This window comes from Vigna angularis, chromosome 6, assembly GCF_016808095.1.
Source record: "Vigna angularis cultivar LongXiaoDou No.4 chromosome 6, ASM1680809v1, whole genome shotgun sequence".
Lineage (NCBI taxonomy): Eukaryota > Viridiplantae > Streptophyta > Magnoliopsida > Fabales > Fabaceae > Vigna > Vigna angularis.
This window is the reverse complement of record NC_068975.1, coordinates 20,170,648-20,196,600: the sequence shown is the minus strand read 5'-3', so window position 1 is coordinate 20,196,600 and position 25,953 is coordinate 20,170,648. Positions and strand designations below refer to the sequence as shown.

General features: G+C 32.1%; 3 protein-coding genes across 3 annotated transcripts; 2 read left to right on the top strand and 1 right to left on the bottom strand.

Annotated features, from left to right (window-relative positions):
* Nucleotides 1–1,663: 1,663 nt before the first annotated feature.
* LOC108341835 (uncharacterized) lies at nucleotides 1,664–5,341 on the top strand. Its single transcript, XM_017579488.2, has 6 exons — nucleotides 1,664–1,806; nucleotides 2,802–3,113; nucleotides 3,358–3,548; nucleotides 3,809–3,955; nucleotides 4,375–4,599; nucleotides 4,801–5,341. Exons 2-6 carry the CDS (start codon nucleotides 2,877–2,879, stop codon nucleotides 5,024–5,026), a joined length of 1,026 nt encoding a protein of 341 aa, XP_017434977.1. The 5' UTR covers nucleotides 1,664–1,806; nucleotides 2,802–2,876; the 3' UTR covers nucleotides 5,027–5,341.
* Nucleotides 5,342–7,016: 1,675 nt separating this feature from the next.
* Nucleotides 7,017–7,334, bottom strand: LOC108341424 (E3 ubiquitin-protein ligase ATL23-like). Its single transcript, XM_017579111.1, has one exon. It carries the CDS (start codon nucleotides 7,332–7,334, stop codon nucleotides 7,017–7,019), a length of 318 nt encoding a protein of 105 aa, XP_017434600.1.
* A 985-nt stretch (nucleotides 7,335–8,319) lies between these two features.
* Nucleotides 8,320–14,512, top strand: LOC108343478 (26S rRNA (cytosine-C(5))-methyltransferase NOP2B). Its single transcript, XM_017581793.2, has 17 exons — nucleotides 8,320–8,669; nucleotides 8,756–8,928; nucleotides 9,283–9,346; nucleotides 9,572–9,705; nucleotides 9,868–9,951; nucleotides 10,050–10,124; nucleotides 10,264–10,335; nucleotides 10,417–10,490; nucleotides 10,740–10,792; nucleotides 11,484–11,593; nucleotides 12,437–12,505; nucleotides 12,608–12,682; nucleotides 12,879–12,971; nucleotides 13,070–13,149; nucleotides 13,228–13,327; nucleotides 13,653–13,939; nucleotides 14,052–14,512. Exons 1-17 carry the CDS (start codon nucleotides 8,435–8,437, stop codon nucleotides 14,143–14,145), a joined length of 1,872 nt encoding a protein of 623 aa, XP_017437282.1. The 5' UTR covers nucleotides 8,320–8,434; the 3' UTR covers nucleotides 14,146–14,512.
* The last annotated feature ends 11,441 nt before the right edge of the window (nucleotides 14,513–25,953 follow it).

Below are 25,953 nucleotides of genomic sequence, written 5' to 3'. Positions count from 1 at the left end.
ACAATAACTATTCACTAAAACCAAATAAGCTCTTGTAAAAACATGTTATAAACAATTCTCCTTTAATGAACAAAACAACAATATTCACATAATGATAACGAATATATTTATTATTATATATTTTTTTCAATCACTCCTTTGTTTATTTCTCATTTTATTTATCTTTCTATATTTCTTTCATGCATTTTACTTTTCCTCAACTCCTTCTCTTTCCTCTCTTTTTTTTTTCTCAACTCCTTCTTTTTCATCTCTTTTTTCTCAACTTCTTCTCTTTCAATTATTTTTCTTCACTAATCTTATTTTTTTCTAGCTTTATTTTTTATTTTTTATTTTTCTTTCATCATTATTACGTATGTTTTCCCATAATGATCAAACCTTTGTTTTTAATCTTTGTATCTCTCTTCTTTCTTTCCTTTCATTTTGCTCTCCTCTAGATTCTCTTTTTAACTTTAATTCCATTTGTGAAACAAAAATATCAATAAACAACTTGTGATATGCTTGAAAAACAACTCTAACACGAATTCCTATCACGAGTCCAAAAATATTTTAAATAAAAAAAATTGAAAGTGAAAGAAAGAAACTCATTGAATATAAAGGAAAATGATACTAACTAATGAAAAAATAATTAAAGACGATAAACTATTTTCATATTCAAGTTTTAAAAAATATTATATCATACTCAAAATATAAAAAAAAATGTGAATAATTAAGTCATAAGGTTAATCATGTTATTTCGTAAAATCAAATTTGATATACCTACCAGTAAAAATAAAGTAAGTTGTCAATTTTTTTTGTCTGAATTAGTATACCTGTCACATTTCTTATACACAACATTATGCAAAATTATCTAAATTTCATATAAACTTTTATTTATTGAGTAGTCTTTAATATTACCTTTATTTCTTATTAAATGCATTGTTATTTCTTATAATTAGAATATAAAAACATAACAAATTATAAAGAAAACTTGATTCCTTAATATCATATAATTAAAGAATTATTTCTTAACAATTTTTTTTATATAAAAGTTGTTTAATGAAAATATATTTAAGAAAATTTCTCAACCTCTTATCTATTTGAACATATATTTTTCTCAACCTCTACTTATATTATTGATAATATCATATTAAACCTTTTGATGAGTTATTTTAAAACATGACAATAATAAATATAAAGTCTCTACAAATATTACAAAATTCATGAAATTAATGGTCAAATTATAAGATCGAGAATCAATTAACATTCAATGAACTAATTGATTAATTCAATCAAAATATATACTTATTATCCATATTTTAACTACTATAATTTAATAGAATAATATATTTTGATAAATAAAATAAAAAATTGTCTATTTTACAAAAAGAAAAGAATCGATGTCATAATTCTACGTGATGAGTTTTGATATATTTAGCAATATTGCTTTCTAAATTAAATATCAATATTTTTAAATTTGATTAATAGTTAAAACTAAACATTATATTATAATGCATTTTATTCACCATAAATTTTAAATATCTTGTATCTTCAAATTACTCACTTGTCATATGAGTTATATAAACTGATAATTTAATTTGTATAGTGTGAATACTAAAATTCATATTTTAAATTAAAATAAAACATTTTGGCACGAGGGATACGACGACGTTTGGTGTCTGATAAACAGAGCGAAGACTCTCTAAGGAGACACTTAGACATTTTTACAAATTCAGAGCTTCAAACTTTTACATTCTCCGGAGTTTTGTCACTGAAATTACCTTCGTGATTGAAAACTTGGGTCACGCTCAAGATATCAGCTTCACCCAGGTACTGTCACAATGCTCAATTTTTGCATTTTCCCCTTCTGGGTCAGTGTTTAGATGTATAGGAACCAATAGAAATGATTACTTTTTAGTTAGATTTTCCATTTGTAAATAGTATTCTGGTGTGCGGTGTTCTGTCTCTGTATAATCATTGCAGCTTAATGGAATAGTCAGTGGGAATAGCAGATCATTCAACAGTGATCAAATCTTCGTGTCGTTTTTCATTCTTTGTTTTCATTTTTTTTTTTAATTCCAGTTTGCTGAACAATTTAGTCTGGTATCCTGGCTGTAGATTGAAATAAAACTTTGGGCATGTTAATTTTATTTATTTTCACTGTTATCTTTTGATGACTTAATTTATTTCCTTATAAGAGTCATCATAATAGTATCTTATAAGTTGAGTTTGTCAGTTAATTATAATTCTTGACAATTGACATACATGTGTCTTTTGGTGGATTTTCATTCCTGATACAATTAAGGAAGATGGGGTTGCAATGGTATGTCAGTTTTGTCTGTTAATTGTGAACTAAACTAGGCATGGTAAGCTGCTGAAGCATATTTTGTGTGCTATCCAGCTTAACCTGATTATGTATAGTGTGAAAAAGTGAGCCTTCTTGGTATGGTAATTCTTAAAACCGTGTGCTAATACGATTGATGTTTGAAGAGTGCTGTTTTGTGGAACAATCCCTCACCACCGCATGCTCTTGTTTTAGTTGTGTGGACTTTGGAGCGTTATATTTTCAGTTGTTATGATTTCATGTACCATAGCCATATTTGTAGCTCTGTTTGTGTCTTTGTATTTTCTCTTTTTGGTACTGGAGATTTATGATCTTTTTCATGGCAAAATGTTTGTATTGTATCTATGATGGTTGATGTTAGTGTGGGTGTCTTGGCTTGCTTTTCGTAGTTGTGTAAAAGGTAAATGGTTGCCAAGCCAACCATATATGTAGGAGACCTAAACACAGACTAAGAGAAGCTAACTAACTAAGCTCTTTGTAGGACCCGACTGAAAAGGAAGACAATGAAGATATAATTGGTGATTGTTGTATAGTTGAAAGCACATTAAGTGCTCTTATGATGGACACCCAGACACATGGAACAGAGAGTACCAAGGATGATGTTTTTATCAATCAGGCCAACAAAGATGAATCCAGCTCTAGGATGGAAGGTTTTATAAAGGATGAATTCAACTGTGTATTAAATGCGAAGAAACTGTCTGAAGGACAAGTTGATGCTGGAGGAGGTTCGTTAGGAAATAAACAGAATCCTGCTCATATTGGAGGTGGAAATTTGACAGTCTTGAAACAAAAAGTATGTTTCCTAAAAATATCTCATAGTGTAGTTGAGAAAATATGATTTTTCTGCTTTTTCTTATTTCTTGCTTTATCTTTTATGTCCAACTATAAAGCTGTGTATAACAAAGAGGTATTATTGAATTTAAAGTGTATTAAAGGTCTTACAAAATTGAAGTATATGGCTTATGTGTTTCTCTTCTTTAGGCTTGATGCTGAACTAGATTGAGACTTGAATTGAAACTGATAAATTTCAAATTCAGGAGAAAGAACTCTTTGATGAAGTAACTGCAAAGACTTCAGTACTAGAGCATCTTAAACGAGAATTGGAACTGATGAAGGAAGCAGCTGAAATGGTATTTAATAACCAACACTCTGTTGACTTCTATGTTGACCGGTTGAATGAACAAGTACAAGCTAAAAGGGATTACCTTTTGACTTTGGAGTCTGAGTGGTTAGTCAAACTGTTCATGCAATTTTTCTAGAATTACTTATTTCAGTATGGCATCTCTTATGCTGTTGTAGTTCCGGGTCAGCATAGGAACAACATAGAATAGTTCAATGCTCAATTTGACCTCTCCAATGAAAAAGGGGGGGTTATCACTTTGGTAAGGCAAAACTGATAATTCTTTAGCACAGAATAATTATTTAGTTTCTTAAGAGAGTGAAGTAAGTGGAGTGATTTTTAACTTCTTTGTTTTCAATGTGTCTCAGGAACACTGCAAGAAAACCTCTGGAGGAGAGAAAGAGAAGTCTTGAGGAGTCTCTCTATTCAAACAATCCAGATGCACTAGAAGTGCTTCAAAAGATAAGAGAAGTGCAGCAGGAAGAGGAGTTCATTTCATCTGAAATTATGAAGAGGTCCATATGAAGTTTATTGTGCTTTGATTTTTCCACTTCAAATAAATTTCTAAAGAAAAGTAAGCAAAGGCAGAGTGAAAATGCAAATTTTGAAAATGGACTGAGATGAGACTCTGCTGACTACATTTCATATTTCTGGTGAAATCTTTGCTGGAAACTTCTAATGAGCCATATGTTTTTTAGTTTTGTTTAGTAATTAGTGCTGAATGATATACTGTTTGTCCTTATACCCTCTTTCCTGATTCCCTTCAAGCATTCCTTAAATGATGTTATCTTACTTTCATATCTTCTTTTCCAATTACTAATAAATATGGAAATTTCTTGTAAGTTGTGTTTCTTCTAGTTCCTTATGCATTAAGTCCTAAGAAAATGCAATTACCTTCTGATTTGGATGTTCTCTCCTTTCCATCACTCTCCAGGGAGGAGGAAAATTTGAAACTTTCTGCAGATCTTGAGAAGCAGCAGAAAGCAGCATCCAGGAAATCCTATACTGACAGGATAAAGGAGATTACAAAAAATACCCGGAAACAAGACGCCGATATTGAGCGTATCTTGAAAGATACTCGGGAGATTCAACTGGAGAGTAATTCTATCCGAGAACGCTTGCATCGAACATATGCTGTTGCGGATGAAATTGTTTTTAGGTATGGAAGTTCTATTGCCAGCGCCTATATACCCATTCAACTACTACTAATCATTATGCACAGACAAGAAAGAAGAAATGAAATTGAAATATACTTGGCAATCAGAAGAGTTAGATGAAGAGAAAATATACTACTAGTTATTTTGCTTTTAAACCAAAGGTAAGTAATGTGCAATTTTTGTTCCATTTTCTATCCTTTCAGGGAAGCAAAGAAGGATCCAACAGGGCTGCAGGTTTATAGGCTCCTGGTTAGCATCCACAAAGGTTTTGAACAAATATCTGAGAAAATTCTGGCAACTGATAGAGTTAAAAGAGAAGTGGCTGAGTATGAAATGAAGCTGGCAACTGCGGATTCCAATAGCTTGGATTTGAGTGAACTAAAAACTAATCTTGATACCATTATCAGGGAAAAGGAACAGCCTAAATAACATTTGCAGTTAAGTGAAGGTGTTTCAGAAACACATTTGAAACTGGCTGCCCCAAGCTTTTCTTGAGATTGGTAGTAGAGAAAATGAATACCTTGGAGAATAGTTACAGGTTAAGGGACATGACAAGTCGCTGGGAACAGCCATTTCTAATTGTCAATTACCATTTTTTCATGTTTTTTATTGCAATGTTTTGCATAGGAATGCATTAATTTTTGGTTTGAATGCTTGAGGGCTTTATTCATACTTGTTTTGTCCATTGTGTGATACTACTTGTACTCAAATTTTTATTCTTATCATCATGCATTAAAGAATAAAGATTTGTTTGTTTACTTTGAATAATGAAAATTCAACTCTAATGTTTGTTATTAACTTATAAACTATCCAAGCATCTTATACAATACCTATCTTGTGACATGAGTAATATTGTTAAGAATATAATGATAATATTGTTAAGTAAACCAATTTAATTTAGGAACCAAAGTGGTTGAGATAATACATTTTCATCAATTTCCTTGTTTTCAACTAATTTTCAAACTAAATGAACTTAAACATAATTTCAGACTCAATTTAATGGTCTTGAACCAAATGATATCATAGGTCCTTTTGAGTTGGAAACTGATCTCCATTTCCAATCAAGTTGAAGTTGATCTATCCACTGTTCAACTCAAATTATCTATTGTCCCTACTTGATAAATATACACATGACATAAAGTATTTTTGTTTTTTATGCATAAATAAATTACAAATAATTATTATTTATAAAGAATCATGTTCATAGGATTAAGATGACAACGGGTCGGACACGGAAAGTGTCTATCTACTATCTGATTCATCTCAGCAAAAAAAATTCATCCGTTATCCATGCGAATACTTGTTTAAAAAATATCCGTGAATATTTTAAAACGATACCTATGGATATTTGTAAATATTTTAAAAAATATATATTTTATAAATTTCAAAATAAAATTACAAAAAAATATATAAAATGTAATATAAATTAAATTAAACATAAATATAAATTTAATAATTAAATTTAACTTAATAAAATAAAAATTAATTTTAATTTTGATTAAATTTAACTTAATAAAATATAAATTAAATTTTTATTTTTATTTTTATAAATTAAATTTTTATTTTTTTTAGAAGTGGATACCAAACGTGATTCACGAATAATAAATATATGTAAGTACTAATTATTCGATTTTATTCACGCGTAACCGCAAGCAAGGATTCTTTTTCTCATCCTTACTGGAATCAAACTAAAAAAGGTTGAAATTTATTTGTTTTCCTTTCGTTCATTAATTAAAATATATCTATTGATTATATATCAAATTAACCTCTATCAAATTGAATGATTTTTTTAGTTTGGTTACTGTTATAGTTTTTCTATGCATAGAAATAAAGTCACCCTAAAAAACCATTTTAGTCAGAATTGACTAAAGTGATAATGTGATAGTGATTTATCTTCAAATTGATCAATAGGCTAAAAGTAAAAGCTTAGCTGCTACCAGAATATTTTTAATGGGTTAAATATGTTTTTAGTCTCTGAATTATCAAGCGATTTTGGTTTTAGTTCCTACTCAGAACTTTGATGGTTTTTAGTCCTTATTGTTTTGAAACTCTGAGTAATAGTCCTTAAAATTGGACGGTGTTAAGTTTCAGTGGATGTGGCAAACGGCGTTGCCACGTGATCACTGATCTGCTCTATTCTCTGTCTGCCACGTTGGAAGTTTAAGTATTTGAACTGAGATTAAGTTGATTAATTAAGTTGTTCTAGGGTTCACAATTTGTGAAATTAAATTTTTGAGCTGATCTGCTCTATCCAATCTACCATCCAACAATGCCAGAATATTTTGTGCTGCATATGAGAGATGAGAAACTGTACATGGGCGAAGAGTTTCAATCTAATTAAGGAAAAAAAACAGCAGGATTCAGGCTAAGGCTTTGGCTCTGTTCTTGGTAATTCTGCGAAAGTAAGCGTTGTTCTGTCTCAGCAAGGATTTTCCGAGGAAGAGAAAAGCGTGGGGTCGAGTTTGGCTCTGCAGCGAAGGCAGAGAGGGTGCTTGGAGAGCCAGGTGTCAGCGCATTCCACATGGAAGGCGTGGTTGCAACCGGGAACGAGTCGAGCGGGTTGGTCGGTGGCGATGTCGTCGAGGCAGACGGCGCATTCGGAGCCCATGAGAAGGTCTTTTCCGGTGATGGAGGGAAGCTTTTGGAGCTGCGAGGGGGAGAGGCCGGCGTCGGAGACGGGCTTGGCCGGTAGGTGGGGATCGGGGTAGTGAGTGCTGGCGTACCATAGAAGACACATGTAAACGACAAAAATGGCGGTCCAGCATGTCGAGCTTGTCGAGGTTTGGCACAATTAAATCCCCCAATTCAAAAATTTAATTTCACAAATTGTGAACCCTAGAACAACTTAATTAATCAACTTAATCTCAGTTCAAATACTTAAACATCTAACGTGGCAGACAGAGAATAGAGCAAATCAGTGATCACGTGGCAACGCCGTTTGCTACATCCACTGAAACTTAACACCGTCCAATTTTAAGGACTATTACTCAGAGTTTCAAAACAATAAGGACTAAAAACCATCAAAGTTCTGAGTAGGGACTAAAACCAAAATCGCTTGATAGTTCAGGGACTAAAAACATATTTAACTCTTTCATCTTTAACATAATAAGCTATTACAAGTTACTTAAAACTCAAAATTAATTTCGAAGAGAAAATTACTTTTTTCAAAGTGAAACAATGTGAAAATTACATCTATTCAACATGATTATGAAATCTCCTTAAAATTAAATAAATCTTTAGCATCTTCAAAATTGGTTCATATTACCATTGATGCCTCCAAAAATTTTAAATATTTTGTATAACTAATATTTAATCAATATGTAAATTTGATTATAATATTTATTTCATTATTTTTTAATTAATAATGTTAGATGTTAATTTTGATAAATATATATGTATGTATATAAATATATATACATAAATATTATTACTTAAAAAGTAATAAAGTTAATTTTGGAATCAATGTTTATATATTTATTAAAATATGGAAATAGGATGGTAACAAAAAGAATTTGAACTTATGAATTTCAATATAAACTAGTTTTAAAATTAACAAAAATTTATTTAACTATGAGAAAAATATAAAATGAAACGAAATTAGTAATTATTGATTTATTGATAATTCTGTAAAGAAGCAAGGCCCAAGGGCCCAACCCTTGGTCTCATTTGCGATCCGAAATACAAAATATAGTAAGCGAAGCATAAAACGACGTCGTGGCGTTTATTCTGGTAAACCCTAAACCCTAGCCGAATTATAATTTTTTTGCGAAGTAGAAGAAGAAGAAACTCAGCGCGCAAACCACACTACCGATTTACTGCTTTGTTCACTAGTTTCTAATGGCTCCCGCGAGGAAGAAACCTTCGAAGGCACGCAAGTCACCGAAGAACCCTAAGAAGACCCAACCCAAGCACGATTCCAGCTCCGATTCCGAAGAAGACATGCCGTCGCAGCAGCAGCAACCGCAGCAACTTGAACTCGGCGATGACAACTCCGATTCGGCGTCGGAGCTCTCTTCTGAAGGGGATGATCCATTAGCCGACGATTTCCTCCAAGGAAGCGATGATGATGAAGGTGCCCGCTCGCATGCTCGCGCGTGTAGCATTCGAGATTGCTGTTGTTACTTTCTTCTAATGTTTGTATATTGTTTTTATTTGCAGGGAAAGCCCCGCGTTCGGACTCGGGTTCTGGTTCTGATTCGGATGATTATGATATCGAGGAGAAGTCGAAAGCTATTGATGAAGAGAAGGCGAGAGAGGAAGAGGACGCGGAAGCCGAAATGCAGCTCAATATCAACCAAGAGTCTGATGAGTTCAGATTGCCGACCCAAGAGGTTTCACTTTTTCACATTTTTGGAACCCTCTTTGTTTGCTTAAATAATAGGTGAATAGTTTAGAATGATTATTTTTTTTAGAATGTTAAGTAAGCTAATTGTAAGTAAGAGCTTGTTTGGATTTAGGAAAAGCTACTATATAACTTATTTTGATTTTTTTTACCTCTCATGCAATTTAAGTTATGTGTTTGCTTGGTCGTGCTTTTTAAGCAAGCAAGCATATGTAAAGAGCTGTTCTTAAGCTTAGTTAAGGTGTTTAACCGAAAGGCAGTTTAAACCGGCTACTCTTTGTTTTTAAATTATTGGATGATGGAACGTGTGTTGAAAATGTTTCTTTTTCATTTTGGCTGTTAGGAACTCGAAGAAGAGGCTTTGCGTCCACCCGATCTTTCTAATCTCCAAAGGAGAATTAAAGAGAGTAAGTTTTACTATGCTGCTTACTCTCTTTGACTGTCGTGGATACTGTCCAGGTTGTGCTATAAGTGTGTGTTTGGCTAAAGTAGTCCGCGTTTTTTCCAATCCATCAATATAGTTGCTTCTCCTATTGTTGCTTTGGGAAGAAGGATTGTCATATTGGAAGGCTCGAAACGAATATTTAAATACATGCTATGTTGTTGTAACTCTTTTAAATGTTCGTTTGTAGTTGTTCGTGTTCTTTCAAATTTTAAGGTTTTAAGGCAAGATGGGGCAACCAGGAAAGATTATGTTGAACAGCTTAAGAAAGATATTTGCACGTACTATGGCTACAATGAGTTTCTAATGGGTGCTCTAGTGGAGGTTGGTTACTGCAAGCATATTGAACATTAAGTTCTTGCCAAATGCTATTATTGCCCTTTGAGTTCATTTTACCTTGATGTGACTGGACACAGAAAGGGAGTTGTGTTTCGTTCATGCGTAATGAAAATTTACAAGAAAACTTCGTATTTTGTTTTGTCTCAGATGTTTCCAGTTGTTGAACTTATGGAACTGATTGAAGCCTTTGAAAAGCCACGCCCTATATGTCTAAGGACTAATACATTGAAGGTTGCATGTCATTTTCTGTCATTTGGGGTTTCTATCTTAATGTGGATTTATTCATGTTCCCTGCTGATAGTATAAATTTTTCTTCTGCCATCACTCAGACACGCAGAAGGGATTTGGCTGATGTTTTGATAAATAGGGGTGTTAATTTGGATCCTTTAAGCAAATGGTCAAAGGTAAGAAGGACTCATGTCTTGCAAATCTGGACCTTATATTTTTTGTTGCTATTGATTCCTTTTTATTGTGTAGTTGTTTTTGTCATGAGTACTAGCATCAAAACCTTACAAGAAACTGGGATGAATTTTTTACCCGCAGGTTGGACTTGTTGTGTATGATTCTCAAGTGCCAATTGGTGCCACTCCTGAGTATATGGCTGGTTTCTACATGGTAGGTGGCCTTCTACCACTGGCTTCTGATTGCATTTCATTTAATATTGCACGATTCACTTACTACTAGTTCTTTTTGTAGTTACAAAGTGCAAGCTCTTTTCTGCCTGTCATGGCCTTGGCTCCTCAAGAGAAGGAACGAGTTGTTGATATGGCGTAAGTAAACATCATTGTAAAAATGTAGCTAATATTCAAAGTGTTCATACAGTGGCTAACATGGTCAAGCTCTGACATGATTGTGACATGCATGACTGCTTTTTAGAGTGTCTGTGCTTCTTAGGTTATAAGATGTTGGTATTACCATTCATATTTTTAATGAGCCCTTATTGGTTTTGATAGCAATGCAGAAAATGTTTCTTTTTGCAATGCTTTTATTTTCCTGAAGAAAGTTTATGCCTTTTGCAGCGCTGCACCAGGTGGTAAAACAACTTACATTGCTGCTCTAATGAAGAACACTGGTATTTTTATAGTGTTTTTATTTGTTTTATTATTTCAAACATTGTACATCCATTACTTGGTCCCAAATAGTCTGTAAAGTTCTTTTCATAGTACGGTTTCATACATATGTAACCATTATTGTGGTAGGGACTTATTATCTTGTTACTCTCATGTTATCATGAAAGACAGTGTAACTGTTATTTATTTTGGGTATTGTCAAGTATCCATGAAATGCTGTGTTGTACATGCAAAACAGCTGAGTTAAAATAATGCCGTATAGCGTGGCCCTTTTGGTAAAACAATGTGCCCTTTTGGTAAAATAATGTTTTTTTCATAAGAATTGTATGCAGTATCTTCATTTTAATGTATGTTTATCTGCCTTTTGTCCATATAATATATAGTTGGGACGATTTAATATTTGTTTAATAAGTAAGTGCTGGCAGGAAGAGGAACCAAACATTTTCCTTTATTCTGGATTGTGGAATTTGTTTTTGAGACTTCAATGATACTTTACACTGGTTGAGGTATTTTTTAATGCATGAAAATCATGTGAAACTTTTCAATCAAATTTTGACACTAGAAAAAAGCATTATCCTATTCATTTTTTATGTCTAGGTATTTACAGACTCTTGGATTCAAGTTTTTTGTTTGTAAATTCATGAAGTGAAATTCATGTTTCTAGTAATTCAATCATACTATTTTTTATGGCAGGAATAATTTTTGCAAATGAAATGAAGGTACCAAGGCTTAAGTCATTGACTGCAAATTTGCATCGTATGGGTGTATCCAACACTGTAGTCTGTAACTATGATGGAAAGGAGGTTAGCATCTTTTGTATTGCTGCTAATTTTTAGTGTTTACTTGTATTTGCTACAAAAGGGCTTTGATGTCCTTACTGCAATTAGATTGCACTATAGTCATTTGGTTTTGTATTTTATTAGACTATCAATCTGGCTTCTGTGTTCTCTATAATTTGTTTGGTTTAACAAATTGGAGTAAAGAAACAGGCTTCCCCTATTTTTTTATGAAATGCTGAGAGAAACACTACAAATATTTGTGACAAGAAAGAACGTAAAGAAAAGAAACTGGGACTATAGGGTGCAGGTCGTTAGACTAACAATTATATTAATGATGACTATATTCATACTATGCCAATTGATAGTGTTTTCAAGAAAAGAGCATTGTCTTCCATCCCTTGTAACATCTTCACCGTCAACCTCAATCTAGCCTTATTCAAAATCTGTTTCAAAAAACGTTCTTGCTCATGCAATTGTTTCTTCAGGAGAAAAATATCTGTTTGAATGCTTCTACCGGATCTGGATAGGTTGACAACTGTTTGTCTCAGCTTCTGCTCATGCGCTGCAAGAGTGTTTTTCTGGTTCTTCTCAGATTTTAAATCCAGTGTCGCAACAGTCATGTTTATTGTTTAATTGTTTTGTTTAGCATGTCTAGTTGTTGCTACAGGAGTTGTTACATACTTTATCCATTTGATTTATTATTATTATTATATGTTGTCCTTTGTAAATTTAGAAATAAGCGTTTTAGTTCAACTTCAGATTTTCACATGTCAGTTTCATTTGTAACTCCTATAATCTGTAGGCCTAAAATGATATTCTGTGTTGTACATGATTACATTTGTTTAATGTCTATATTATCTTTTTCAGCTTCCAAAAGTTCTTGGTGTCAATGCTGTCGATAGAGTATTATTGGATGCCCCTTGCAGTGGAACTGGGGTAAGAAATAGTGAATAATATTTTGGGTGTCAATGTTTGGGCGGATTTGATCTTTTTTTCTTGCAGAACTTTGAAAGACACTGAAGGACTTTCTGTATGCAGGTTATATCGAAAGATGAGTCTGTTAAAACCTCTAAAAGTTTGGAAGATATACAGAAGTGTGCGCAGCTACAAAAGGTAAATTGTCATTTTTGTTGAAATGCTGTTTAGGAAGTGAGCAAAGTCAGGCTGCGGCATAATTCATCTTTTGTATTTTGCCATAAAATACTGGGACAAGTTTTCCATGTTTCTTCTTTCACAGTAAATTTCTTTTTTTTGGTTGATAGAGCAAACTTACAAACTATTGTTTAGTAACTGTTTTTTTCTCCTATAGGAGCTAATACTTGCTGCAATTGACATGGTGGATGCTAATTCAAAATCTGGGGGATATATTGTTTATTCTACATGCTCAATCATGGTTGCTGAGGTTTGTTTTTCAGTTGAATGATCTGAGTTTGTATGTTCGTTTTCTTTTCTTCCTTTTTTATGTTGTACGATTATACAAGTTCTTTCATTATTATTCAGAATGAAGCAGTTATTGACTATGCACTCAAAAAGCGGGATGTTAAACTGGTTCCGTGTGGACTTGATTTTGGTCGTCCAGGGTAATGATTTTATTTCTAGTTCTTTGTTATGATTAGGTATTATGTACGTCAGTATGTTTGACATTTGCTTTCCATCAGTTTTATAAGGTTTAGGGAACAACGTTTTCACCCTTCTTTGGAAAAGACAAGGCGTTTCTATCCTCACGTACAGAATATGGATGGGTTTTTTGTTGCAAAGGTATTGTATGATAAACGAAATTGTTGGAATGTAAAGCAAGTTGTTGGATTGCAATTTTTTTTTGGGTAAAACCAAGTTACAAATTTATTTTGTTTTGAAACTTGTCAAATTATCTTTGTTGTTAACTTGTGGTTTGAGTTCAGTTCTACTTATCGGAGTGCTATACAAAAAAATATCAACTTGTTTCCCTTAGTTTTAGTATCCAACCTTATCTGGAAAAGTTCGATTTCTTTTTGCCAACTTAATACATTAACTGGGAATCTGAGTACAGTTTATTTATATATGCCTATAATAAACTGAGTTTTTATACTTCCTAATTTTGCAGTTAAAAAAAATGAGTAGCTCAAAGCCTGGTGCAAAATCGTCAGAAGTAGCCGAGAAGGAAGAAGATATTGCTACTACGGTGGAGAATGAAAAGGAGAAATCAAATGATGGCAATAAAGAAAATGGCAATGCAACTTCCGAATCTGAATCCAAAAAGACGAAGAAAAGAAAGTTCCCCTCTAAACCAGTAAACGGTGTAAAAGAAAATGGAAAAGAATCTTCTGAATCCGAGCCCAAAAAGAGGACGAAGAGGCAATTTCCATCGAAGGAAGAGATTTCAAAAGCCAGGTTAGATGTTTTCTCCGTGTAAACTTAGAATATATCTTTATCAGTAAATTTAAATCAGCTTATGGAAATAAACCTTCCTCTGAAAACCTTAATGATTTTGTGATTCCTGCAGGGAGGAGAAGAGGAACACTCTACGAGAAAAAAAGAGAAAAGGTATTAAACAGCAGAAGCAAAAAATGACCAAAGCCAATGGCAATAAGCAGTGATTCAACTCCAAGACAGGAGTGCTAGGGTGATTGTCTGTTCCATTGAGAAGTGTACCCTGAAATCATAGGCATGCCCTATTCGTAGGGCACATTTTTGTTTTGTTTCTTAGGGAATTTATAGTGTTTGGAAACAGATCACGGATGTGAATTTTCTGGTCCGAGATAGTGGCACATGTTGAAGCTTTTGGTGGTTCTTTCTTTCACTTCCGGTCATTTTTAGTTGTAAAACAAGTTTCCAAACACTTGGTTTAGCTGCTGAGCTTCATTTTTACTTTCCATCTGCCCAGCTGTATATCAGAAAAGAAATATTTCTTTTTCTTATGTGCCATCAATTAATTTTAATTTATTTTCTATCCATTAACACTTCCTTCTGTTTGGCAAGTGAAGTTAGAACTTTTTGCTCGTCCTTGTTATTACAACTTTTGATTATGTTAATGTGTTTCTGTTTGGAATTTTTTGATATATTAGTTGTGGTTGTATATATGATAAAAAGTTATAAGCTATTTACTGAAAAATACCCTAAAACCACCATTAAAGTTATAAGAAAGATATAAATAAACTTAGGTATTATTCTTTATTCATTGTTAATGTTGACACTTTTTCATTTTAAGAGATGGCAACAACTTAATGATGATCCTAAAAGCATTCAATCTTAGAAATTAAATCATCAACTCAATAATATTCTATAATGTTATCATTTATCGAACACTGCAGTATCTTTATCCTTGAGTAAAAAAAAAATTGATCTGAAGGCTATTACAAATTTAATGATATAAATATATTCTTTAAATGTAATATATTTTCCCAAAATCACAATTAATTAAATGGGAGTGCTTTGCCCTCTCCCTCTTGCTACTCAGCACCCTCAACTATTATACCTAGGAATGACAATTAAACCCGTAAATCTGTTGTGGGTATTTAGTATCCACAGGTAAAAAGTACCTGCGAATAATTAGCAGCAGATAATTTAATACCCACTTATTAAAGGAATGGGTACGGATATCACACTACCCGTGTATCCGCTGCCCGTTTAAAAAACATTCCAATTTTACCCATTACTTTTTTTTATGAAATTACAAAATAAATTAAAATATTTGATTTTAGTTTTGCCTCCGTTACGGTGCAGAGGAAAGAGGAACTAAAGGGTCCTTCTTCATCTTTCTTCTTCTCTCTCAGACTTCTTCCCTCTCAGACTTCTTCCCTTCTTCTTTCTTCTTCTTTCTCAAACTTCCTTTCCCTTCTTCTTTCTCAAACTTTCTTTCCCTTCTTTTTTTCGCCACCTACCAACAACAAGAATCACCACCCCCAACGACGCCACGAGGACCTCACGTTGCCGCTGTCGCTGCGTTTGCAACTTCTTCTTCCACCATTCACGACTCCACCCGCGGCCAGCGGCGGAGCCAGTCAGCAGCAGGTGATCCCGCTCGCAGAGCTTGAGAGGCTGAACCGCATCGGGAGCGACGAAGAGAGGCAGATCTGAGATACTTTGATATCCTTCAGTGCAGATATGAGATTTTTAGTATAGATCTGAGATTTTTTGGTACAGATCTGAGATCCTTAAGTGCTGATCTAAAATGTTTTGATGCAGATCGGAAATATTTTGGCGTAGATGAGTTTTTAAGTGAAGATACAGGTTTATAAGTTTTGAAAAAGAAAGAAAAATAGAGTTTGGGTCAAAACTTGGGCTTGGATAATAATACAGGCACTGTTAACGGGTATCCAACGGATATCCGCGGATTGGAAAAAATCTGCGGGTTTTTTTTGTGCGGGTACTCGACGGGTAGCGGAGCGGGTAGCGGGCACACTTTTTACGTGCGGGTCGGGTTCGGGTATCATACTATCCGTGCCCGATTCGACCCGTTGTCATCCCTAATTATACAACTGTAAACAAAGTTTAGGTGACCATTCTACATGACCTTATTTGTATTTACACTAGTCGCGTTGTCAACCGAACCCTCATTCCACTCGATTGACTCAACAAAGGAGGAAGAAGACTTCAACATTGTCGACGTTGAAACATCATCATAACCCCATCCGCCCCTCCCTGAAGACTCCTCAGACAAAGACAAGTTCACGGTACCCATTATTACCTGAGTAAGAATAAGCCAGACGATAGAAGAAAGAATAAACTAGAAAAGGTGAAATTGACTGGAGAAGCCTACCATATTTATAAACACAAAGTCGTGAGCCCTCACGCGATCCATGTCATCAAATCAAATGCAATCCAACGACCCCATTCGAACGACTATGTAACTTCCCCCAGCACGAGAAACAAAAACGACCACGTGCCAATATAGTAACAACTATATTTTCTAAAACAACAGAAACCACCCAAACAACCAACCGTACGTTCAACCAGACAGGGATTCACAACCCCTTCACCGATTATTTTCGGCTTGGGGTTGGAGGGAGGGGGGCTATGTACCGTACGAACCGACCGGTCAACGCAACCTCAAAGTGAACGGTCGGTCAACCCTCCGAAACCTTCAAAACAACATAGACCGATTGGTCACTACGAGCATCAGTATCTGATCAACCTCTCACATATTAAGAAAGCGTTAAGCTAATTAGTAAGGTAAAACATGCTTATAAGATATTGGGTCGTGATTGGGTCAACCCTTAACAAAAGCCCATTTCAGAGCCTATAAATATATATGCAAGATAAGGAGGTAGATAATTACATTTATTGAACATTTAAGACTTAATTGTGATAACCGATGGTATAACTGAAAACTGACTTGAGCGTCAGAGTGCCTGTAGCAGGTACCCACTCGCTCAGACTTGGATTTTATTGAAGAATGTAAACCCTAAGAAAATATGGTAATTAGGGAATAATGTGGTTATGAGACTTGAACCTTATTGTTTGTTAATTAGTGTGTGATGATTAGATGTATTCTAGAATTATAATTATTATGTTTATTTTTGTTATTGATTAAGTGAAACGCATGATTGATATGTTGTTATTTAGATGATTTGTATGGTGTGTTGTTACTAATATGATGTGTTGGATTGATGGTAGAAGGGTGATTTATGATTGAATAGGTGTGGGCCAAATTGTAGAAAGAAAAAGAGTTAAGGTTTTTAGTTTTAATTGTATTTTGGGCCTAAGGGCAAAAAAAGTCATTTTACCCTCATTAATTAGAGCAAAAATTAAGTTATGGGGGTGTAAAAAGGAAAGGAAAATAAATATGAAATTAAAAGATTTAGTGGTTGTTGATATTATTTTAATTAAGAAGATAAAGGATATAATAAGAAAAGATAAAAAGCAGAAAGGGAAACTAGGGTTCATAATTGTAACCTATCTAGAATGAAAAAGAGAGAGAGGGAGAGAGGAAGAGAGATACAATTTTGTGGGAGAAGAGGAAGAACGGCAGAAACCTTAGAGATCTATGGTGATTTAGAGTGTAGACGAAGCCCTAAGATTGTCCAAGGTATGGGGAAGCTTACCTTTGTTTGTTAATTATTGTATGTTTTATGTGTTTTTTGTTATTTTGATTAATAATCCTTGTTGATATATGTTTATATGATTATAATTATGGTTTTATGTTGCTTTTGTTGGGCAAGAGTTTATGCATGCATGGCCATAGGGTTTATGTAATATTTGTGTTGAGTTTTCCCTATGAATGTATGTATGGTTGTTGGGTTATTCAACGAAGGGTTTGATGCTAAGGGAGAATAAAATTATGAGACTTGGGGATTTTCCATACAAATGTATGTGTAAGGGTGTGGTAATAATCATATGCATTATAATTGTGTTGTTTGGGTTATAATATGTATAATGATTGAATTTGGATGATTTAAGTGTTGTGATGTATGTGTTTGAGTATGTTTACAAGGGCATGTGATGCTTGAATGCATGAATGATGTTTTGGGGGAGTTCCCTCGTGATTTAGGGTTGTTGCATGTGTGTTTGCAGACTTGAATTATGTCCAGGATGTGTTTCGTTTCAGCAATAATCGATTATCATTAGTGATAATCGATTATCTGCGTGTAGATATTGAGTCTAGTTGCGGGAATAATCGATTATCACTTATGATAATCGATTATCCCTTTTTGCATGATGTTTCTGATTGATTTTCATTGAGATAATCGATTATCAAAAGTGATAATCAATTATCACAGTGTATTTTGGTGAAAATTTGATGAAGAATGGACTTGGTTCAAGTCTAGGAAGTAATGGAACGTGTTGGTACTCAAGTAATGAGAGTAATGGACATGTTTAGGGTCAGTTTTGACTTGTAATTGTAAATTGGAGTATGAATGAGTGTTGAGATGTATTGGAGTATGTGATTGATGAGCATGATAGTGGAGGATAAGTCTACTTGTTGTACCTAGTAAATCCTGGTGCTATTTGCGGATATGTGCTTCCTTTTGCCTTATGTGCATTGGAAGGATTATTCAGGTATTGAGTCTTCTTTGTGTGGGTGAAGGTGTCTTCCTTGTCCTTGTGTGATAGGATTACATGTTCCTTAGTTGGATTGCGGGACTACTCGAATGTATCTGTATAGGGAATCTACAGATGAGGCTGTAGGAGCGGCTATAGTTGGTGAGGTAAGGTATAAGAGTGTGACTGATTCTTTCCACAATGGTGTTTATGGTATGGTGATGCTCATGGTGTTTTTCATGATTGGGGTAGTCATGATGGTGGTGTATCTATGATGGTGATCATAGTGGTTGAGATGCTCCAAGTGATGCTATGTGATAGTGGTGTTACTATAAGAGTATAGTAAGTAGTTAGCATAGGTGCTAAGGAGTGGATATACAAGAGTCTATGTGTGAGATGTTAGTGATGACATCAAGGACTAGAGATCAATGATCGAGGATCGAGTAATTCATTTTGATTGAATTGTTATGTTAGAGGATTAGGAATCCTATGATTATTACTTCTATGTATGGGGGGTTTGATTATGGTTGATATAATCAAAATGTATGTATCTTGCTGTGTGTTTGATTATGGGTGATATAATCAGAAGGTATGTATCTTGTTGTTATGATTGTTTTATCGGTAACTTATCCCATACATGTTTGTGTTTGTGCATGTGAATGTGATGATCGTATAATGTGTGATGTTATACGGGAGCAGATGATGCTATAAATAAAGATAAGGCATGATAGATTCATGAGATGACGGAGGACCGACTTGAGGTTTTATTTAAAGCTATTACAATTGAGTTTTTAAGACATTCTAATTGGAGTTATTTTATTTCCTTCGTTATTTTGGTTTTATTTAAATAATGCAATTGGACAATTATTGATGCAAGTTTAAATGTTGAGGTTTTTTAAAAAACGTTTTCATGCTATAAGAAAATTTTGAAAATTACTAGTTTTTGTGACACCCTGAAAATTTGAAGCGTTACATAAAAAATTTGACAAGATGTTGGAAGAAGTGATTTAAAGTGTGAATATAAAGTTGTCGACCATATCAACCAAAACAATTAGATAAAAAATTTGAGTAGGTTATAATACATTAAATTCATTATACAAATTATAATTCATATCTGATATGATTTTTATTTAATTCTAAGTTGTTTATAACGTGTTGTGTTAGGATTTATTTATTACGACAATATTTAAAAAAATTATATTTAAAAAAACGAGTAAAGGTAGTTCTTTTTACCTAAATAAATGGTAACCATATTGTCATATATAATTTTATGTGGGTAATATAATCATGATGATTGATTAAAAAATTATATTGAATAATTAAATTAAAAAGTTAAAATTATTAAAATAAAATTAGAAGATGATAATGAGAAAACATGTAATAGAAAAATATTGTTGAAACCTAAAATCCAAAGAAGAAATGATGAATATACAATACTTGAATAGGTGAAAGTTTAGTCATCATTAATTTATGCTAAAATCTCATCTAAACTCAATGAATCTTCTTGGTTGAGAGATTCTATAATCTTCATCCACTCCTCTGAGTTTAAGTCATTGATGTTATTAAAATAAAAGTAAAAGATGATAATAATACAAACATGTAATAGAAAAATATTGTTCAAACCTATAATCCAAACAAGGAAGAAATGATAGAATATAAAATACTTGAATAGGTGAAAGTTTGGATAATTGATCATTAATTTATGCTAAAATTTCATCAATCTTCTTCATTTAGGGATTGTATAATCTTCATCCACTCGTCTGAGTTTAAGTCATGGATGTTATTCTATAATCTTCATCTATTTCTCTCAGTTTAAGTCATGAATATTATTTATTGTTGTTTTTATTAACCATAATATTAGACATTTTATTTTTTTCTCTTCTCCAATCAATAATCTCTCTTCCAACGATTTTTTTAATTATGATCACTATATAAATCATTTAAGAACAAGAAAATTCTTCGATTCCTTTTTTAAAAAAAAGTAAAAGTCCATTCTTTGAAGGAAAAAGACTATTCCAATTAGAATAGTAATAGAAAAACAACCTTATTAAATGAAAATCTTTTATCGAAGGATTTGAACCGAGATTTCGAGATAGATACGATAGGATATTCGTATATCTGACTTATTATTTAAATATACCAGTTTATCTTCGAAAAAAGGGAAAAATCGAATTAATTGATTGCAAATTTGTGCAACTAACTTTTGTTATTTTACAATAAGCCTATAATAATTTTTTGCCACAAAAAAATATAAAACTAAAAATATTTTAAAAGATCTTAACATAAAATCACAGTTTAAATATTTTATATTAAAATATTCAGATAATCAATAAAGAAAGCAAAATACTTTTAGATATTTAGATAATAAATAACGGTTCATATAATAAAAAATATCAAGATACTATAATTTCAAAAATAAATCAAATATTTGAATTTTAGCTTTCTTTTTCTGATTTTTCTTAAAACTAAAATATTTTAAAAAATCTTAAAAATAAAATCACAGTTTAAATATTTTATATTAAAATATTTAGATAATGAATAAAAAAACAATATAATTTTTAAATATTTAGATAATAAATAATTATTAAGATAATAAAAAATATTAAGATGATAACTTTAGATATTGTAATTTCTTAAAGAAATTAAATATTTGAATTTTAGCTTTTTTTTAATAAGGTGATTTTTTTTAAAAACAATCCTAACTATTAAAATTTACTTAATATTTCAAAAAGTTTAAATTTGTAACATTCTATTTTAGTAAAATAAAATTACCAAAATAAAATATTACATAGATAATAATGTACCAGAAAGTGCAAACTATCAATGATAAAAATCTTACATGAATAAAACTATCTATGCTACTTTATTCTCAACCTCACGCTTAAATGAGTAAAAAGATGCCATCTCTAGACTCACACCATTTAGGCAAAACAACACATAGACAGACAACACAAAAACAAGGATAAACTAGTAATACAAACATTCATAATATATTTAAAACTTTTAAACATATAATTCATGATACATATATCACACCAAACCAACCAAACACTTTATGCATGACAATACTTTAACTTGACTAGCTGGATTAGTATGAATATTAAGTTATGACCATTCATGCGCTTGTTGTAGTGAAATAGCTGGCCCATTCTGTAACACCCTTAATTTGAATATTATGAAAATGTGTTTAAAATTTTCACAATGGTGAATAGAATCATTCTATTTTAATCCATCATAAATCTATAATGGAAATTTCTTTCCTATTCCACATCATGGTTATTTAATATTTACAATTTAGTGATTAAATATGAAAATATACGGTTACAAAACAATTTAAAACCATACATTAAATATGCATATCACTTAGAAATCTTTTCAAGTCTTTATCGAATCTCTCACTCGTCAAAATAATCTTTTACACCTATATAGTCATCTATATTTCTATCTGAGCTCCCGTATAACATATATTATATGATCATTACATATACACACATTTCAATAAAGCAATTTAACCATCATATCGTCACTTAATAAAAAACACTTCTAAATATCTAACAAACATTTAAATTTGACTTTCCATCTCAACCATTAAAAATTTCAAAATATTCAAAATAGGCCTCCAATACATATTGTTACTTAGAATAATTACTTTATTATTAATGCAATAAAAGACCATCCTAGTCCTACTTAAAATAAAATAAAAATAAAACAGAGAACAAAGGACATTTCAATAAAGCAAAGCTATCTAATACCACATGGTGACTGAAAAAGGAGTGAAAACCCTTTAAACTCCCTAAAATAATGTGTTTTACAATAAGTAAAAGCCAACTCTAGTACATTATTCAAAGTAGCTACTCGTCCAACGAAATCTCTTTAAATATGCAATAATTATGTTCCACCAAAAGCATTTTAAGGGTAGCACAAATTGTTCATTGTAACAAAATTTATGTACTTCTACAACTAGTATAACGCTAAAAAATTAAAATGAGAACATTGTCAAATATAATGCCAAACAAAGAATTTCACAAAAGTAACCGCAGAGCAACAATGTAAAAAGAAAAGTGAAATTAATACAAAACTAGCACTTATAGCATACATTGGAAGAGAAATGACCTCAACACGTCATTGGTATAGGTTATCAATATGATATGTATATGATTTTATTACATTATAATTTATAATATAAAATTATTTAATTAAAATTATTACGTTGTTATTGGTAGGTTAATGTATTAATATAAATAAATAACAAAATGTGAATATAATGATAATTAAATTAATATATATATATATATATATATATATATATATATATATATATATATATATATATATATATATATATATATATATATATATATATATATATATATATATATGCCACAATTGTTAAAAATAGGTAAACCATAGACTTAGACGACCCCTGATTCTTCTAAATAAAAGTTAAACAATGATTCTTCTACATTTTCTTCTCCCTCCATCTTCGTTCATTGTCTCCGTAGCTTTCATTTCAACCTCCTGTGCATGTTTTATTTCATTTTGTTTTCACAGAATAAAGTTCGGATATGAAGCAAAAACGTCAAATGGTGTTACGATGGAAGAAGAAGACAACATAATGTGTGTAAAAGAAAGATAACAAGTTTGAGGAGAAAAGAAAGATAGGCTACTGTCTTTAATGGCCAAAAACAACCGTTCATCTTCAATCCAATGCTTGCATTTCTTGCAAGGAGATGTGACAATTGAATTATTGCAGTTTTTCATGTGATTTGCACAATTCAACACATCATCTTTGAATGATATTTCGTCCAATGACATGATAAGAATAGGAAGAACGTGTTTGGAAGGCTCAATAGAAACGTAATGGAAGCAAGAAATCTAAAATTTAAAAACATATACATATACTTTAATTAACAAAGAGATTTTTTTTTTTCTAATATTTGTTTAGTTTAATTGGTTTTACTTTTATGAGTACATGAATTTATTATTTATATAAAAATAAATGCTTTTAATAATAATTATATTTAAAGAGAAAATATGTATTTATTTATATATAAAATAGTTCTCAAAATAGTAACTTAACTACTGTATAATAACATGTGTTATTACAAAATGTTGTGTTATTAATTGATGATGTCTTTTATATTACCTTGTGAATACTTTTTCTCTTCTTATTTTTCGTTGAGACCTTATGATGAATCTTGTATTTTTTAGCATGACTTGCTACTTGAGATGGAGACTTTGATACAACGTATAATTTAGAAATGCCTTTCCAATCTCCTTCACCCCAAGCTTTAAGTCCAAAAAGAAATAGTTTGTACAAAAATAAAGTTAATTCATAAAAAAGGTAGCTACTAAATTTTGTATCCACTTTTATATATATACACACAGGTGTATATATTTAATTTTTATGTAATATTATCAGGTACACAATTAAAAATATTTAAGAAAAATGAAATGCTAAAATTTCATTGAAATGCACCTGTGTTCATTTTCTGTGTTCACAATGTGACTTCAATTTGTAAGAAGATAAGTTATTTGAGTGATTGGACATCTGAACCCAACCAGACTCAATGTTATTGGATAAAGTAATGTTATGAGGAAAAGGAAGATGAGTATTATTAGTGGCAAGAACAACACTAGAAGGAATTGGAACATGACTATGATCAAAAGCAACATCTTGATCATGAACACCAACAAAAAGGTCTTCACAAGAACTTTGAATATTATTTGTAACTAATGTCATTGGATTTGGTGAAAGATGTGATGGATGATTCATATTGGTAGGAGCCTTCATTCAAAAAATTAAGAATTAAAGTTCTCAAATCATACACATAAAAATACATAATGAAAAAAAGAATAATTTATAATATTAAAAAGTTATAAAAATTAATATAATTTTATAATTAAGGAATTGCTTTCAAAATTATTACTCTTAAAATGATTTAAATATTGTAGTGGAAAAATATTATAATATGTACATCTATATATATTATGTATATAAAAAAACCTGTATTATTAATAAAAAAAATTATAATTAATTTACCATTGTTAATTCTAAATTAGCTATTTATAAACTGTCAGAACTCGGAAAACGCACCCAAAACCCCCCGTCAGTCATTTAAAACGCACCCAAAATCCTCTACGCGGACGTCAGGTGTCAAGCAGCGAAGATTTGAAAATTAGATAGTGGAAGACAGGTGTCAGCGAGTGAGCGGACGTTCGTTTTAACGTGGGAAGCAAAACTGAAAATTTTGAAAACCTGTTTCACTCACTCTGCATGCACTCTTTCTCTCTAAAATCTGATCTTTCATTTTCTCCATCTTCTCTCTAGAAAACTCTCCCTTCTCTCTAAGAAATCTCACCATTTCTCTCCTCCGATCATCAATCAGGCACCGTAGAAGCATCACCAGCGTCCTGAGCTTCATTCTGAACCGAACAGTTTCGAGTTCTGAACTGGTAAGTTTCCTCGCCTCTTAGCCGTTCGTTCTCTAAAACATGCAACTCAAGTTCAGGTTGCATGTTGTCTTCTTGCCTGAACCAATTATGGTTTTTTATTATATGTTTTAGTTTGAAGAGTTGGTTGAGCTTTGAGGGTAGAAGGAATTTTAGTCAGACAATCCGCATTCCTATATTTTAGCACGCTCGCTCACGTGAGAGGTAAGGGAAGCTTATTTAATTTAATTTGCATGATTATATGATGTATGCGCGTTCGTTTAAATGACTGAATGGATATGTTGTATGAGTATTGCTATGTTTGAAACCTATGAAGTATGAAAATTTGATGATACTGTGAATGTGTAAAGTTATGAATTTACCTGTTAAGAAGTGAATTTAAATTCTGGATATGAGTTCCTTTAAGATAGTGTACGTTCGTTTCTGAACATTCTTTGACCGTTCGGTTTTCTGAGTGAGTTTGATTAGAATTGGATTCTTTCATTTGGGAAGAATCCTAGTGGAGGACAAGCGTCTACACTTCGAACTTCTGTGCTTGAGCGCTCGGCCAAGCATAGTTTTATCTTGATATCCTGCCATGAAATATTTGAGTATCCTTAAATAATACTTTAAATAGTGTCTTGGCATAATTATCCATCTTCTTTCATATTCGTTAGTAGCACCTGGTTTTATACCAAGTGTTGTCCTAAGCAAGTGTTTGGTCTCACACCCGACACTCGTTCTATCTCCTTAAGTTAAATTCTTTATATGAGCGTTCGTTCAAGCCTCTAGGGTTAGCTCGCTATGGTGTCTAGTCTTTGACTGTCACTTAGATTTTGATATTAAATTCAACTAAACTAAGTATTCACAAACGTTCGTTTTCTTCTGACGAGAGAAATTCTAAGTATTATTCTTCGTGCCTTGAAATATTATTATTCATTTGTTTCACTCTGGAGCCATCATTCTTCGTCTGGTCTTTTGATGTTCAGATA